The 14,338-nt window shown below is 42.1% G+C and overlaps 1 protein-coding gene across 4 annotated transcripts in view; it reads right to left on the reverse strand.

Moving 5' to 3' along the window:
- The window catches only part of NUP133 (nucleoporin 133), a 951,293-nt gene that overhangs the window by 641,064 nt on the left and 295,891 nt on the right, over positions 1-14,338 (reverse strand). For all 4 annotated transcript variants that reach the window (XM_077486543.1, XM_077486541.1, XM_077486544.1 and 1 more), the window contains one exon: positions 8,477-8,547. In XM_077486543.1, coding sequence (XP_077342669.1) covers positions 8,477-8,547 — 71 coding nt within the window. The remainder of the gene's footprint in view (positions 1-8,476; positions 8,548-14,338) is intronic.

Below are 14,338 nucleotides of genomic sequence, written 5' to 3' on the forward strand. Positions count from 1 at the left end.
CCCTATATTCACGACCCTCGGCTACGGTCCTAGTCAACGGTACCACATCAGCCCCCTTTGACATTGCAAACGGTACCCGACAGGGCTGCCCCCTGTCCCCCCTCCTCTTTGTCATCATCATTGAACATTTGGCCTGTGCCATACGACAAAACCCCTCCATTCTTGGTATTCAAACTCCGTCTGCACATCACAAACTTTCCCTGTATGCTAATGACCTCCTTGTGTATGTTCAGAATCCGCACATCTCCCTACCATCCCTACTCAGAGAATTTCAACGTTTTGGTATCCATAGTAACTTTAAGATCAACATTGCTAAGACTGAAGGACTCAACATATCCCTCACCCCCTCCACACTGTCCCTTCTAAAATCCAACTTCTCATTTAAATGGCAGACCAAGGGGATCTCTTACCTAGGGGTCATTATACCCTCCAACCTAGCTAATTTGTTTTCACTGAATTATATTCCCCTGCTTAACCGTATACGGAAGGACCTTGAGGAATGGGGGGGGGGGGGGATCTCCCTTGCCCTGCTTCGGAAGGATTAATAGCCTAAAGATGGACACCCTACCCAAGTTCCTGTATTTATTTCAAACAATCCCCATCCACGTCCCCAAATCATTTTTTATCTCCCTACGTTCGCTAGCCATCAGATTCATGTGGAACAGGGGCCTCCCCAGAGTTAAATTTAAACTGCTTACACTTCCGAAGACTATGGGAGGAACAGGCCTCCCTGATTTTGAGACTTACCATACAGCTGCTCATATGACTCGCATCATAGAATGGTTCCCCCGTCCTCCCTGCAAGGCCTCGGTGGCCGTTGAACAGGACCTTTCTCCTGTGGATCTCCGAGCTCTTCTATGGGGGTACAATCAGGACTACTCTTGTATGACGTCCTTATCCCCACTGACTTTGGCCTCCTTGAAGCTGTGGTATAAGACAGGGCTAAACACCACCCTCTCCTCTGATCCGGGCCCCCTGACGTCCCTCTTTGACCATCCTGCTTTACCACAAAGTACAGGGGCAGCCTCCCTAGGATCCTTTAAGCGTACGGAGTGGCCGCAAGCTTTCACATTTGTACATCCCTCTCAGGGCACCCCGGTCCCCCTGGCAGACTCCGGAGATTGGCTCACGGCCCTACAGGTGTCCACATTTACCAAACGCCTACACTCCTCCTCCCAAATACATTGCAAGCTTACCAACTTCGAGATACTGTGCTCGCTCCCAGAAACTCCCAAACACCTACTATCCTCCTTATATAACTTACTACAGACTTTAGCACATGATCAACTCCCACATTACACTAGGCTGTGGTCTGCGGATCTGGGTGAAGACATCTCTGTGCCGGAATGGCAAACCTCTTTTCACTTCACGCACAAGTCGACCATCTCCTGCTACTCTCAAGAGAAGAACTACAAGCTACTGTCCAGATGGTACAGAGACCCTGCTACTTTACACAAAATCTTCCAGTCTACACCAGCCACCTGCTGGCGCTGTGAAGCCTCAGTCGGAACTTATATACATGTCTGGTGGGACTGTGAGAGGATCCGCCCCTTCTGGACACATGTTTTTGAATGTTATAACCTATTTGCTGATACTCCGGTTCCTATCTCTCCGAAAATTGCATTACTCTCAATACTGCCCGGGTCTATTAAATCGCAGAGACAAAGATTGCTCCGCTTCTTTATGTCCTCTGCTAGGCAACTGATACCTGCTTATTGGAAGACGACGACTACTCCCCCATTGTCACGGTGGGTATCCATTATGAATGACACCATGAGAATGGAGGAGATGTTGGCACTGGACAATGACACTTACACCGAATTTATATCTCAATGGTCGATCTGGCTCCGCTTCTCTTCCTCTGACACCTTAATGAACCAAATCTTGAAGGCATAGGGACGCTGTGGGCTCTTTCCTACCCTACCCCCCTTACCCATATCCCTTCCCCTCCCCCCTTTCCCTCTCCTCTCCTCTCGCTATTCAGCTTTCCCCTCTACCACTCTGTTCCTCTTTCTTTTGCTCCTCTCTTCCCTTTCCTCTTCTCTCTTTCTTTCTGTCTTCTTCATACTATTGATTACACATTGTCTCATGTAGTAACCCATGAGTATTTCCCCCTACTGTGGCCTCGTGGATCGGGAACAGGCCGTCTTCCCTGCTTTCCAAGCTTCCCGACAGGGACCGGCTGTGGCCGATAGTCATTAGCCGGCCACCCGTAAATGTAATCCTGTTACTGTTCCTGCTTGCATTTGCCTCATGACGGTTACTGTTTTATTGTTTTCACTTGAAATGTTTCAATAAAAATATTTTCAACACTAAATCTGAAACTATGAATATTTCACTTCCCACAGCTCAATTGACCATGGCCCAAGTCAACAGCCCCTTCAAATGGTTTGACTCTGCTACTAGATAGTTAGGAATTTGGTTGATCCCCAGACGTTCTTAAAAGGTATAGATCAGGACTTATAGAAATGGCACTCTGGTTATTTTTCTTGGTTTGGCAGGGCAGCCATTTGTAAGATGATTGTACTGACAAAAATCCTTTTTTGTTGCGCACCCTACCCATTAAGATACCCATGAGCTTTTTTTTAATCCCTGCATTCCCTTCAGATGAAATTCATCTGGGCACACAAACCACCTCGCCTGAAGATGGCCCTTTTGACCAGACCTAAGGCCATGGGTGGCATGGGCATTCCTGACTACAAATACTACTATTATGCTACACACATTGCGTGCATCATTGACTGGCACTGTCATCATACACTTAAAGACTGGGTTCTTCTGGAGGAAGACAAGTACAGTTCCCCTCAGATTCTCGCCCTGGATACCACAAGCTAAATATCCCACATCCATGACACCACACCCTCTCATTGGCACCACCCTTAATATATTCCATGTGCTAGCCAAAAACCCCAAATTTTCTACCCCCTTGAGTCCTCTCACCCCTTTGCAAAACAACCCGGACTTTCCACCGGGAGTGAGAAACCCTCTAATTAGACCAACTAATCCAAGAGGGACACTCTTGGCAGCTCAATGCTTCACTAACAAAATTATGAAAGACCTTGCACAACTTAAACTAGATTGTGAAATACTGCATGTGCCTCTATGGTCATACTTTCAAATATGCAGCTATGTTAATGACAGATCTCTCGTGAAGTGGACCCTACGAGCTGTAACGGAATTTGAGTCAGTAGGCTCAAAGGGAGAGCCAATCCCAAGAACCACGTAAGTTTGCTATGCATGGCTGCAATCCTTGGGGCCAAGGGAGGACCACAGACTCAGGGAGTGGTGGATTGATGAACTGGGAGTCCCGATCACGGGCGACCAATGGGACAGGGCATGCATTCTTTCTCACTGATGCTCACTGAGCACAAAAATGCAGGAAACGGCCTATAAGGTACTAACACATTGGTATGCCACCCCAGAGAAAATCCACAAATTGTAACCACAATCATCCAGCAGATGCTGGAGATGTGATAGAGGTAAAGGCACTCTGCTCCATATATGGTGGCACTGTGAGATGGTGATACCATTTGGTCGGGGGTGAAGGATTTGATCGTCCAAATCACTGAGACCAGACTCAGGATGGATGCTGCATGCCGTTTGCTACATATATCAAATATTTATTTCAGAAAGTACAAAAATTCACTCTCAAGACACATGATAAATGCAGTCAACTCCCTTATTCCACTTTTCTTGAAATCTAGAACAATCCCTACTCTAAAGGATTGGTTACATAAAATTTATTTCATCTGCGAGATGGAAGACACGGCGGCCCAATCAAACGAGCGGGTGGATCGCTTCCACAAGATCTGGTCTCCCTGGTTTGCTTTCAGATACTCCCAGACCTATAAGGATCTGCTGAACCAGGCTGGAGTCTGAGTCCGGGGGTCAGCAACTAATCCTGGGTCGAATGAGACACCTGAGCTTTCAAATTTGGATTTGGGGGTCGTTATCCCTAAAACTTGGTATTGCACTTCTAGATTTCTCGCTATATTCTTTGGTTGTATGGTAAAGGCACTCTTTTTCCTTCCTTTTCTTTACTTATCTCTGCTTCTGATATAGATCTTTACTTCCTTCCAATCCTACGTACCTTTCACCTAATGGGAACAAATGGGACTACATGGAGTAGAGGTGTCAGACAATGATTCAAACTCCGGGGGCCAAAATGGCCTACACTGGATGTTGCTTTGCATACAACCTATACCACCTCTGTTATAAACAGACGATGTTAGAATGTACTCTTATGTTTTGATTTGACATGATTCATTTGTCATTGGTTCTACACTCATGTTATTTGTACTCTAATTTGCAAATAAACTTCACCTTTAATGAAAAAAAAATAAAAAAAAATAAAAATAAAAGGAGTGTGGATGCCATCCTTTCTCCTCACACATGGAGATGTAGGCCTTCCAGGTACGATGGTATATCTTCCGGGAAGAAGATTTGTGCTCTCAACAGACCCCGGTTCCTCAACACCTGGCTCTCAATAGCCATGCCGTTAAAGCCAGCGATGGTAAAGCAGGATGTAGAATCGGACCTTGAGACAGAAGGTCTTCTCGCAACGGCAGTCACCAGGGAGCATCTGCCATCAGAAGCACCAGGTCTGCGTATCAAGGAGAATCTGGAGCACCCAGTATTACTGGGATCTCCTCCGCTTCCAACCTGCGAAGCAGGTGTGGAAAACAGTTTTAGTGGAGGAAAGGTGTAGATCAGCTGGTACTGATCCCACAGAGTCACCATCGCCTCTGCTCACGGATCTCTTGTCCTAGACACAAATCTTGGCACCTTCAGATTGAGACGGGAGGCCAGAAAATCTACATCTGGTGTGCCCCACCTCAGGCACAGTAACCTGAATACCTCCGGATGGAACGCCCATTCTCCTGAGTCCAGCATCTGGCAACTCGGATAGTCCGCCTGCCAGTTCTCCACCCCCGGGATGTAAACGCCCGATAGGGCCGGTATTGCTCTCCACTTCAGAGGCAGAAACGATTTCCCGGACTGAATCACCGGGGACCTCAGGAAACCAGATCAGTGAGTCTCTGACTGACTGACTCAGCTGGATCTGTCGATCCAGGGACAACTGAGATTTGTCCCATTTTGTCAAAATCTCCTTCTGCAAAACTCTGGTGTGGAACTGGGCATAAAGTACTGCCTCAAAGGAGGGTACCATGAGACCCAAGACTAACATGTGAAAGTGGAGTCATGACCTACCAGGGAATGCCCAGCTGCCAGCGAAGCAGGGGGAGCTGTACTCATCAGTCCTGAAGAACTGGGAGACATTCCATCATAGACCCAATCACTGATCAGTACAGGGTGGCTGCTGGCCCGGCATAATGTGAAGCAGACATCAGTAGCCGGGTCATATGTATGCCCCGGAGCATAAAAGCTCACCAACCACCTCTGGAGCTGATGTTTCGTCATGGCCTGCCAAGTGCGTAGCCGCGGCTTGCACGCGCTCGATGGCTGGACTGGGGAGACTACAAGGATAAGGGTATCCAACCTGTCACCCAGCCGGCTGTTGATAGTAGATCACAGGATCATTCATCTTACGGACAAAGTCACGCTTCTGCATAAAAAAAAGCACAGACCGATGGGCCTGCAGGGTTTCTAGGTTGTTCTTCACTAGGCAAAATAAAACTGATGAGTGCATGGCAGGGTTGTTGCCCAAGGGACCCCCCCCCCCCCCGGGCAGAACTAAGATCTCAGTGTGGTATCACAACGCCTAGTATCTACTAGTAATAGGGCATAACAACTCAATGGCTAAAAGGAGCTATGTCGGTCAGTGAATATAAGAGGAAATGGGTTTGTCTGTTGCTCTACTTCTCTAGTTATGGGATTTACCCCTCTTGCTTCTTCTGTGCCTCACTGTGTCTGCTACTAATTCCTCCCTATCGTTCATCAGAGCGTGTTACTTAATTTTGGGATGTTTGTCTGTATATACTATTATTGTAAAGTTTGAGATCATTTGTGGTTAACCTAGTTTTCTCTTATGTACACTGAGCATAAACACAGAGTGGCCCCAGTCTCGTTTTCCAATTATGCAGTCTTGCCCCATGGACACACAAAAGTTTAACATGGGAGACATCAACCAACAAATAAGGAATTTACATGCACGGAAATCAACCGACTGTGCACTTGAACATAATATCCATATGAGAATCTATGTGATCATATTACAAAGAGAAAACTTTAAAAAGACCACCATAAGTTTTAGCACCTACGTGAAACAATATGAAACAGAACAGGAAGATCAAGTGTTTGATGTTCATACCCAGGCCCATAATCTTGAGAGAAGAAAAAGGGAGTGGGACACTTTCTAGAAGTTTAATTCTTCTAGCAATTGCAAAGTAATGCATAAAATGGTCTAATAAAATGTCATGAGACAACTTTGCCAGGCAAAAAGATTGTGACGGTATTCCAAAAAAGCTGCCTATGATGCATAAAGACACCAGGACTGGTACCACAATCTTGATAGAGACACAATAGATCAAGAGCAGTCCAAAATAGATGATCACAAATTGGGAAAATCTCCCTATAGCTGTAAAAGTGTGGCCAGTACAGCATCCCATGAATTGATCTTTCATTATTTGATCTGACAAACTGAGGAGGAAAGGGAAGAAGGCACAGTACCAGTCATCACAAAGTATGGCACAGGCATATCTTAGCCAATTTTTTAGCTTTGTGTGTACCAAAAACGAATGCAGACTCCTCTGTCCCAGCAGTTTACATTCAAACTCACTTCAAGAAAAGGGTCTGAGACATTTAAAAAATACAGATCTGGATGATTGTCAAGTCACCAAATTAGAAGGATTTGTGGGTTAGAGGGGACAAGTACGTACCTAAATTGCCAAGGCTGGCAGATCCAGTATCACAAATTAACAGCAACTGATAAACATGACATCAAATGTAAGATTACAACTGGTGCATACAGAAAAGGCATGCTGTGTTAACTTCTCTGGCGGTATGATTATGTCGGATTTTAGGTGCTGGAAGCGGTACAATTATTTTGCATGGAAATTTGGCGTTTCATATTGTAGGCCTGTAATTCTTAGAAATAATTCACTTAAATCCATCCAAGAGTCTAATAGACTTCTGGGGTATGATAAAGTGTGTGTGTGTGTGTGTAGATAGATAGAAAGATATATTATATATATATATATATATATATATATATATATATATATATATATATATATATATATATATATATATATATATATATATAAAAACAAATAATTAAAATTATTCAACAATGTAACCAAATCAAAAACACTGAAATGTGCCGAGTTGGCCAATTGTCACTGTCATTACTTTTAGTGTTTGATGACAAATTCCCCCACAAATTACTATCGCTCAATTCTGCAAGCAATTCTAATTTATTATCACTGTTTTCTAGCTGGTATATAACCACTTTTGATGTAAATGGACATTTTTTGGTTGCTATGGACAATCTCCAGTTTTCTGACATAAAGAACAGTATTTATAATATAAAATTGCATGCAGGACACTGGGCAGACCACTAGGGACAAAGGGGATGTGTAATTATTTGATAGAGTACTGTAATATTACAGTATAGAGTTTTTTTTTGTTTTTTTTTTGGAGCTGAACTCTGTCCCCGTGTGTCGTAAAGCTTGCAGGGAACAGAGCTCGGCACTGTCACAGACCAAGCGAGACACGGCGGCTCGCAGGTCACAGCAGGGAGACATCGCTGGATCCAGGGGACAAGGTAAGTAACCCCTTCCATGTATCCAGTGATGCAATCCTGAGTCTGGCTCGGGAATACTGCTTATGGTACTGAAATCTTACCCTGAGCCAGACTTGAGAATACCACCAGGGAGGCTACGAGTTCATCACAGTGGGCTTTGTTAGTGCCCAACATGTTGCAACAGCTTGTAGATACTCTTAAGGCAAAAAGGCCCACACCAGAGCACCACCAAGAAAATATGAAGTGCCAAATTGGCATATCAGCAGGGGAGAACTGATCACATTTTCTTAACATTATTATCTGATGTAGCAAGAGTTTAAATACCCTGTGTAAGCAACACACAAGACAGCTGGACCACTGATTAACACAACACAGCAGTCTGATTGCTTAGAGAAGATCAGAGCTGTTAATTGTTGCACTGAGGATGGAGAGTTGAAAACAGATTGAGATCTGGGTCAGAGTACAGCTTTGCAGAGTGATCCCAGCAAAGGCTATATTAACCCTTGCTGCAACAGGAAAAAAAAAAAAAAAATACTTTTAAAAGTCAAAAATTATTTCTGTTTACGAGAGTGCATTAGTGCAATGTAGGAAGCTTCAACTGCCATTTAATAATTCAACACATCTATAAAGAACAGACAACTTCCCAATTCTTAACAGGCACATTTTTGCTAGTGTCTCTAAGTTTACTAGATGAAAAAGATGCACATAAGAAAATGAAAGCCTAATGAGTTTGAAAAGAAGCCTTAGAGGCCAACATTAGCATGTACTCACTCATTGTGATTTAAATCCAAGTAAGCAAAGTTGATTCCACTTTTGATACCACTATAATTACTTTCAGAGCCCTGTAAGAGAAATCAAAGCATGTGTTACATAAGCATACACAATATCAAAAAGCTAAAGAGAAAAAAAAAAAAAAAAGAGTGAAAGTTATTACACCATTCTCAATGGTGTGAACCCAGCCTTAATTGGTATTGGCAAAAAAACAATTTGTAAAAAAACAAAAAAAAAAACACTTCCCGCTATAATACATATCCAAAAAAAAAAAAAGTTTTTAACTTAGTTATTCATCTGTTTAGGCCAATTCTTCTACATATTGTTAAAAAAAAAAAAAATTTGCAATAGACATACAGGATCAATTTAGGGACTTTTTTCATTGTTTTTATTGGTAAAGCAGGTGATCTGCTATTTTTAAACAGGACTGCAATATTGTGGCGGACAAATCTGACTCCAAACTACACTTTTTTGGGACCAGTGACATTACATTTATCAGTGCTATAAAAATGCACTAATCAGTGACAAAAATACACTGTCTGTGAAGGGGTGGACACTAGGGGGTGATCAAGGTTAAGTGCGTTTCCTCAGTGTGTTCTAACTGGGGGGGGGGGGGTTACTGAAACATGACCCATCACTGCTCCCGCTCACTAGGAACAGAAGGTACCTGTATTGTCACTGGGCAGAACGGGGAAATGCCTCCTTTACATAGGCAGCTCCCAGTTCTACCTCTCCTTGATCGTGGGCCGCCAGCGGACAGAGTCCGTGCTCGGGTGGAATTGATGTCTGCCCTCGACCCTCAATTGCCTATTACAGGGCTGGAATGGGAGCTGTATTGGTAAACAAGGCGATTCCCCTTTCTGACAAGGGATACCTGCCCCTGAACTCATTCAATGTTATCCTATGTGTCCATGTACACAGTCTAGTTTTTTGCCATTTTTATTTTTAAGCAGTTGCACTTAACCTAGTTTTTCCAGAAGCAAAAAAATGGGTTCAGACGCAAAAGTTTTCCACGTTTCAGACGCAAAAGCACGGCAAAACGCTGGTACCGTGTTTTGCAGCATTTTCGTTTATAAGCTTTTTTAAAGGTGACCGGTTTTTTTCACATTAAAAATCGAAAAAATGATGGCAAATAATGAAAAACCATTAACAAATATTGAAAATAAATTGCAAGTGGACAATCCACAACGTGTGGCAAGTGACATGGCAGGTGGCAAGTGGACAACCCACAACTTGTGGCAAGGGACATGGCAGGTGGCAAGTGGTCAATCCACAACTTGTGGCAAGTGACATGGCAGGTGGCAAGTAGACAATCCACAACCTGTGACGTGGCAAGTGGACAACCCACAACATGTGGCAGGTGGACAACCCACAACTTGTGGCAAGTGACGTGGCAAGTGACATGGTAGGTGGACAATCCACAACTTGTGGCAAGTGACGTGGCAGGTGGACAATCCACAATTTGTGGCAGGTGAGGCGGCAAGTGACGTGACAGGTGGACAATCCACAAATCGTGGCAGGTGACATGGCAAGTGACACGCTAAATACAAGTACACTGCTGCTCTCACGGTTGCTGCTACTCTGGTCTCACAAAAAGGCTGAAACAGTTAATACTGTTTTTTGAGCTTGGAGAGGGTCTATGATGTAGGCTAAACGAAACGCTTCGAGACGCAAACGTGGTAAAACTTGTTTTAAACTAAAATTGTGGTAAAAATTGCGGCAAAGCGGGTGTTTCTAAATGCCGGTTTCAGCTTTTAAAAACATGCGTCCAGCAGAGTTTGCACCGGCGTCTCGCGTGCATGGGGGGAGGGCTTAGTCCACCCCGACCAGTTTGGATTTATTCCCGGGAAGAAGGGACAATGGAGTGAGAACAATGCTCCCCCTCCAGAAAATTAAACCTGGCGGGTCCCCAGGTCCATTCCTGTTGGTCGATGCTGAAAAAGCATTCGACAGGGTAGACTGGGGACTCCTGATTAAAAAAAAAAAAAAAACATTGGACTCCATGGGATTGGGTCCAAAAATGAGCCATAGGATAAAAGTATTATACAAAACAACCGACTGCGGTCATAAAGATCAATGGGGAACTATCCCCCTCCTTTGACATGAAGAATGGGACAAGGCAGGGATGTACCCTATCCCCACTGCTTTTTGTAATATCAAACCCATTTTAGCAAAAATCAGGTCCAATCCCGATATCGGAGGAATTAGAGTTGGGCATGTGGAGCATAAAGTTGTGGTGTTTGCCGACAATTTGTTGTTCTACATATCCAGCCCTAGGTTAAAAATGCCCTATTTACTTAAAACAATATGGGGAATGATCACATTCTTTAATTTTAATAAATCAGAGATTTTAAACATAAATTTAAATAAACAACAGCAGCAAAGCCTGCAAAAGGAGTTAAAATTCCCTTGAAAGAAAGGATTAAAATATCTAGGAGTAACGTTGGCAACTTCGCTGAAAAAAAATATATATAAAGAAAATGATATTGCTCTATTAGACAAAATAATAAATATATATATATATATATATATATATATATATATATATATATAGATAGATAGATAGATAGATAGATAGATATATATAGATATATATATATATATATATATATCTCATTTAGATCTCTCTCCTGGGTGGGGTGAATTAATACAGTGAAGATGGTTTTATTACCAAAGATTACTTACAAGTTCCAGGCAATTATGAGATTTGGCAAAAAAAAAAAAAAAACCTAGGAGGTTTTTCCCTGGTTTGAAAATGGCAAATGATACCTGATATTAAAAAAAATATATATATTACCAGGCAGTAGTGATATCATGCGTTATAGAATGGACATGGGAAAACAGTGAAAAACAATGGGTTAATATAGAAAATTATACTAGTGGAACACAGTTTAACAGGGCAATATGGATCCCTCCACACTTTAGGGGATTGGGGGAAAAAAAAACACACAAGTTGCCAAGACATGCACTTAAAATATGGGACTTGGTTCACAAACAGTTTGAATGGAAATTAAATTCACCTTTAATTTATTTGAAAGATAACGATTATTTAGTGCCTGGGAAAAGGGATATAGGAGGGAATTGGGTTAGGGAAACTACACAATTAAGAGATATAGTTAATAAAGGGAAGATAAATACACTTGTGGAGCTACAACAAAACACAGATTTAATAATAATAATAAATAAATGGTGCTACCTCCAGTTGAAACATTTTGTGGAGAATCTACCCCAACCAATAAAAACAGGGGAAGATTTAACACCATTTGAACGACTATGGATGGGAGAGCAAAAAAAGGTATATTGTGGTTATATAAAATATTATTGACAAATGAGTAACTGGAGGTACCATCATTCTTTAAAAAGTGGGGTAAAGAACTTCAATCACTTGAGTGCAAACATAAGATAGGGAAGACTTTGACATTAACACACAGCTCGGCTATTGATATTAGAACAGCTGAAATGAACTATACGTGTTTGGTAAGGTGGTACGCAACACCAGATAGACTTAGTAGGTTCCAACCAGAGAAATCCCAGGATTGTTGGAGAGGATGTAGGGTAGTTGGAACAATGGCCCATCTGTGGTGGAACTGTACTAAGATTAAAGATACTGGAAAGTAATTTTGCAACTTATTAAGGAAATAACTGGAGAAACAGTGCCTGAAGACACGTGGATATATCTATTCCACGGAACAGAGGGCTCAGTGAAACAATATAATAAAACATTAGTACCTTGCTCAATGTAGCAAAAAGTCTTATCCCCAAAAAATGGCAGGAGGAAGATAGCCCCAAAATGATAGATTGGATTTGGGCCGTGGGAGGAATATATTACTTGGAAAGTTTGAGATTTAGTGGAAAAGAGGGAAAGGAGAGGGATGGTGGACAAATGGGAATGCTGGCAGGAATTTAAGAGGACATGGAGGCATTTTGAAATAACTTAAAAAGAGTAGAGGTAATAAGCTCTTAAAGAAAGAAAATATATAGAACTTAACATGACGAAAGGTTGGGGTGGTTGGGGTAGTTGGGGGGAGTGTAGGGCAAGGGGAGGGGTTAAATATATTGTATTGATTGGAAACGGAGTTGTATATGTTTGTTGTTTATTTTTTCTCTCTGTATTTTTTTTAAATGTGAAATTTGTAACAGGAAAAATTTAATAGATTAAAAAAAAAAAAAAAAATCTCTCCTCATTGATAGTTCACAGAACGCAGGTGCATTGAAACAGGTTAGTGAGCACATACTGCCTGATTATTATTGTGCAAATAAAGCATGGATGACAAGCTTTATTTAGTTCATCAACTGTTTAATAACCTTAGTCAAGCATTATTGTCATCAAAAGGGTGTTCTCTTTAAAAATTATCCTCCTGCTTGATAATGTCCCAGGCTATCTCTTGATGACCTACATCCAGACATAAAGGTAGTTTATCTGCCAAAAAATGCAACTGCTATCCTACAACCCATGAATCAGGTTTCAGTACCAATTCTCAAGGCCTACTATTTGCACTCCACCTTTTCCAAAGCTGTAGCAGCAACTGAAAATGATGAAGTTACCCTTTGCAGTGTTTGCATTGCATAAAAAAACACATCAGCTTGGGAGGGAGTAACAAAAGCATGCAGGGTATATGGGAAAAAAAAAAAATGCTTGAAGTGTTTTGTGAACAACAGTGAAGAGTTTGATGAAACAGATGTTATGATAAATGAAAAAAAAAAAAAAAAGTGTGCAACTTGCCAACATGCTTGACTTAGATGTTGAAGTGACAGATATTAACCGTTTAACAACCGGCCCATAGCCGAATGACGGCTACAGGGTGGTTGCTTAACTCTGGGAGGCCGTCATATGACGTCCTCCCAGAATTCCGCTCTTGGGCACACACTCGAGAGCATCCGTGACCGCCGGGTCCACATCATGGATCACGGTAAACGGCCGCTCATCGTGGCCATTTATCACGTGATTGCTCTGTCAAATGATGGAGCGATCACTTGTAAATAAACCGGTGTCATGTTATGAGGTTCCTTCCTCCCTCCCCTCACTTTACCGATCGGTATGAGCAGTTCTGTGGGCTGGATCTGCAGTGCACACAGTGCTGCTCACCGACAACTACCCTAAAAAAAAAAGTGACGTTTGGCGCCATTCCACGAGCCTGTGCAATTTTGAAGGGTGACATGTTAGGCATCTATTTACTCGGCGTAACTTCATCTTTCACATTATGCAAAAACATTGGGCTAACTTTACTTTTTTTATTTTTTTAAGCACAAAACATTTTATTTCCCCCAAAAAAGGTGTTCGAAAAATTGTTGTGCAAATATCGTGCAAGATAAAAAGTTGCAACGACCACCATTGTATTCTCTAGGTTTTTTTTTTTTTTTTTTTAGCACACACACAACATATGTTTTGGGGTTCTATGTAATTTTCAAGCAAATAAATGATTTTTTACATGTAGGAGAGAAATGTCCTAATTGGCCTGTGTGCTCCATAACGCCTGATGGCACTGCCTGCATGTTGGGCCTCTGTATGTGGCCATGATGTGTAAAAGCCTCACACATGAAGTATCACCATACTCGGGAGGAGTTATAGCAGAATGTGTTTTGGGGTGTAATTTGTGGTATGCATATGCTGTGCGTGAGAAATAACCTGATAATATGACAATTTTGTGAGGAGAAAAAAAAAAAAAAAAGGAAAAAAAAATCTTGATTTTGCAAAGAATTGTGGGGGAAAAAAAAATGACAACTTCAAAAAACCCATCATGCCTTTTACTAAATACTTTGGAATGTCTTCTTTCCAAAAAGGGGTCATTTTGGGGGGGGGGGGGGGGGTATTTGTACTTTTCTGGCATGTTAGGGTCCCAAGAAATTAGATAGGCCATCAGT

This window comes from Lithobates pipiens, unplaced genomic scaffold (assembly GCF_037356315.1).
Source record: "Lithobates pipiens isolate NorthernLeopardFrog02 unplaced genomic scaffold, aLitPip1_a1.2 Scaffold_18, whole genome shotgun sequence".
In the NCBI taxonomy this organism is placed as follows: domain Eukaryota; kingdom Metazoa; phylum Chordata; class Amphibia; order Anura; family Ranidae; genus Lithobates; species Lithobates pipiens.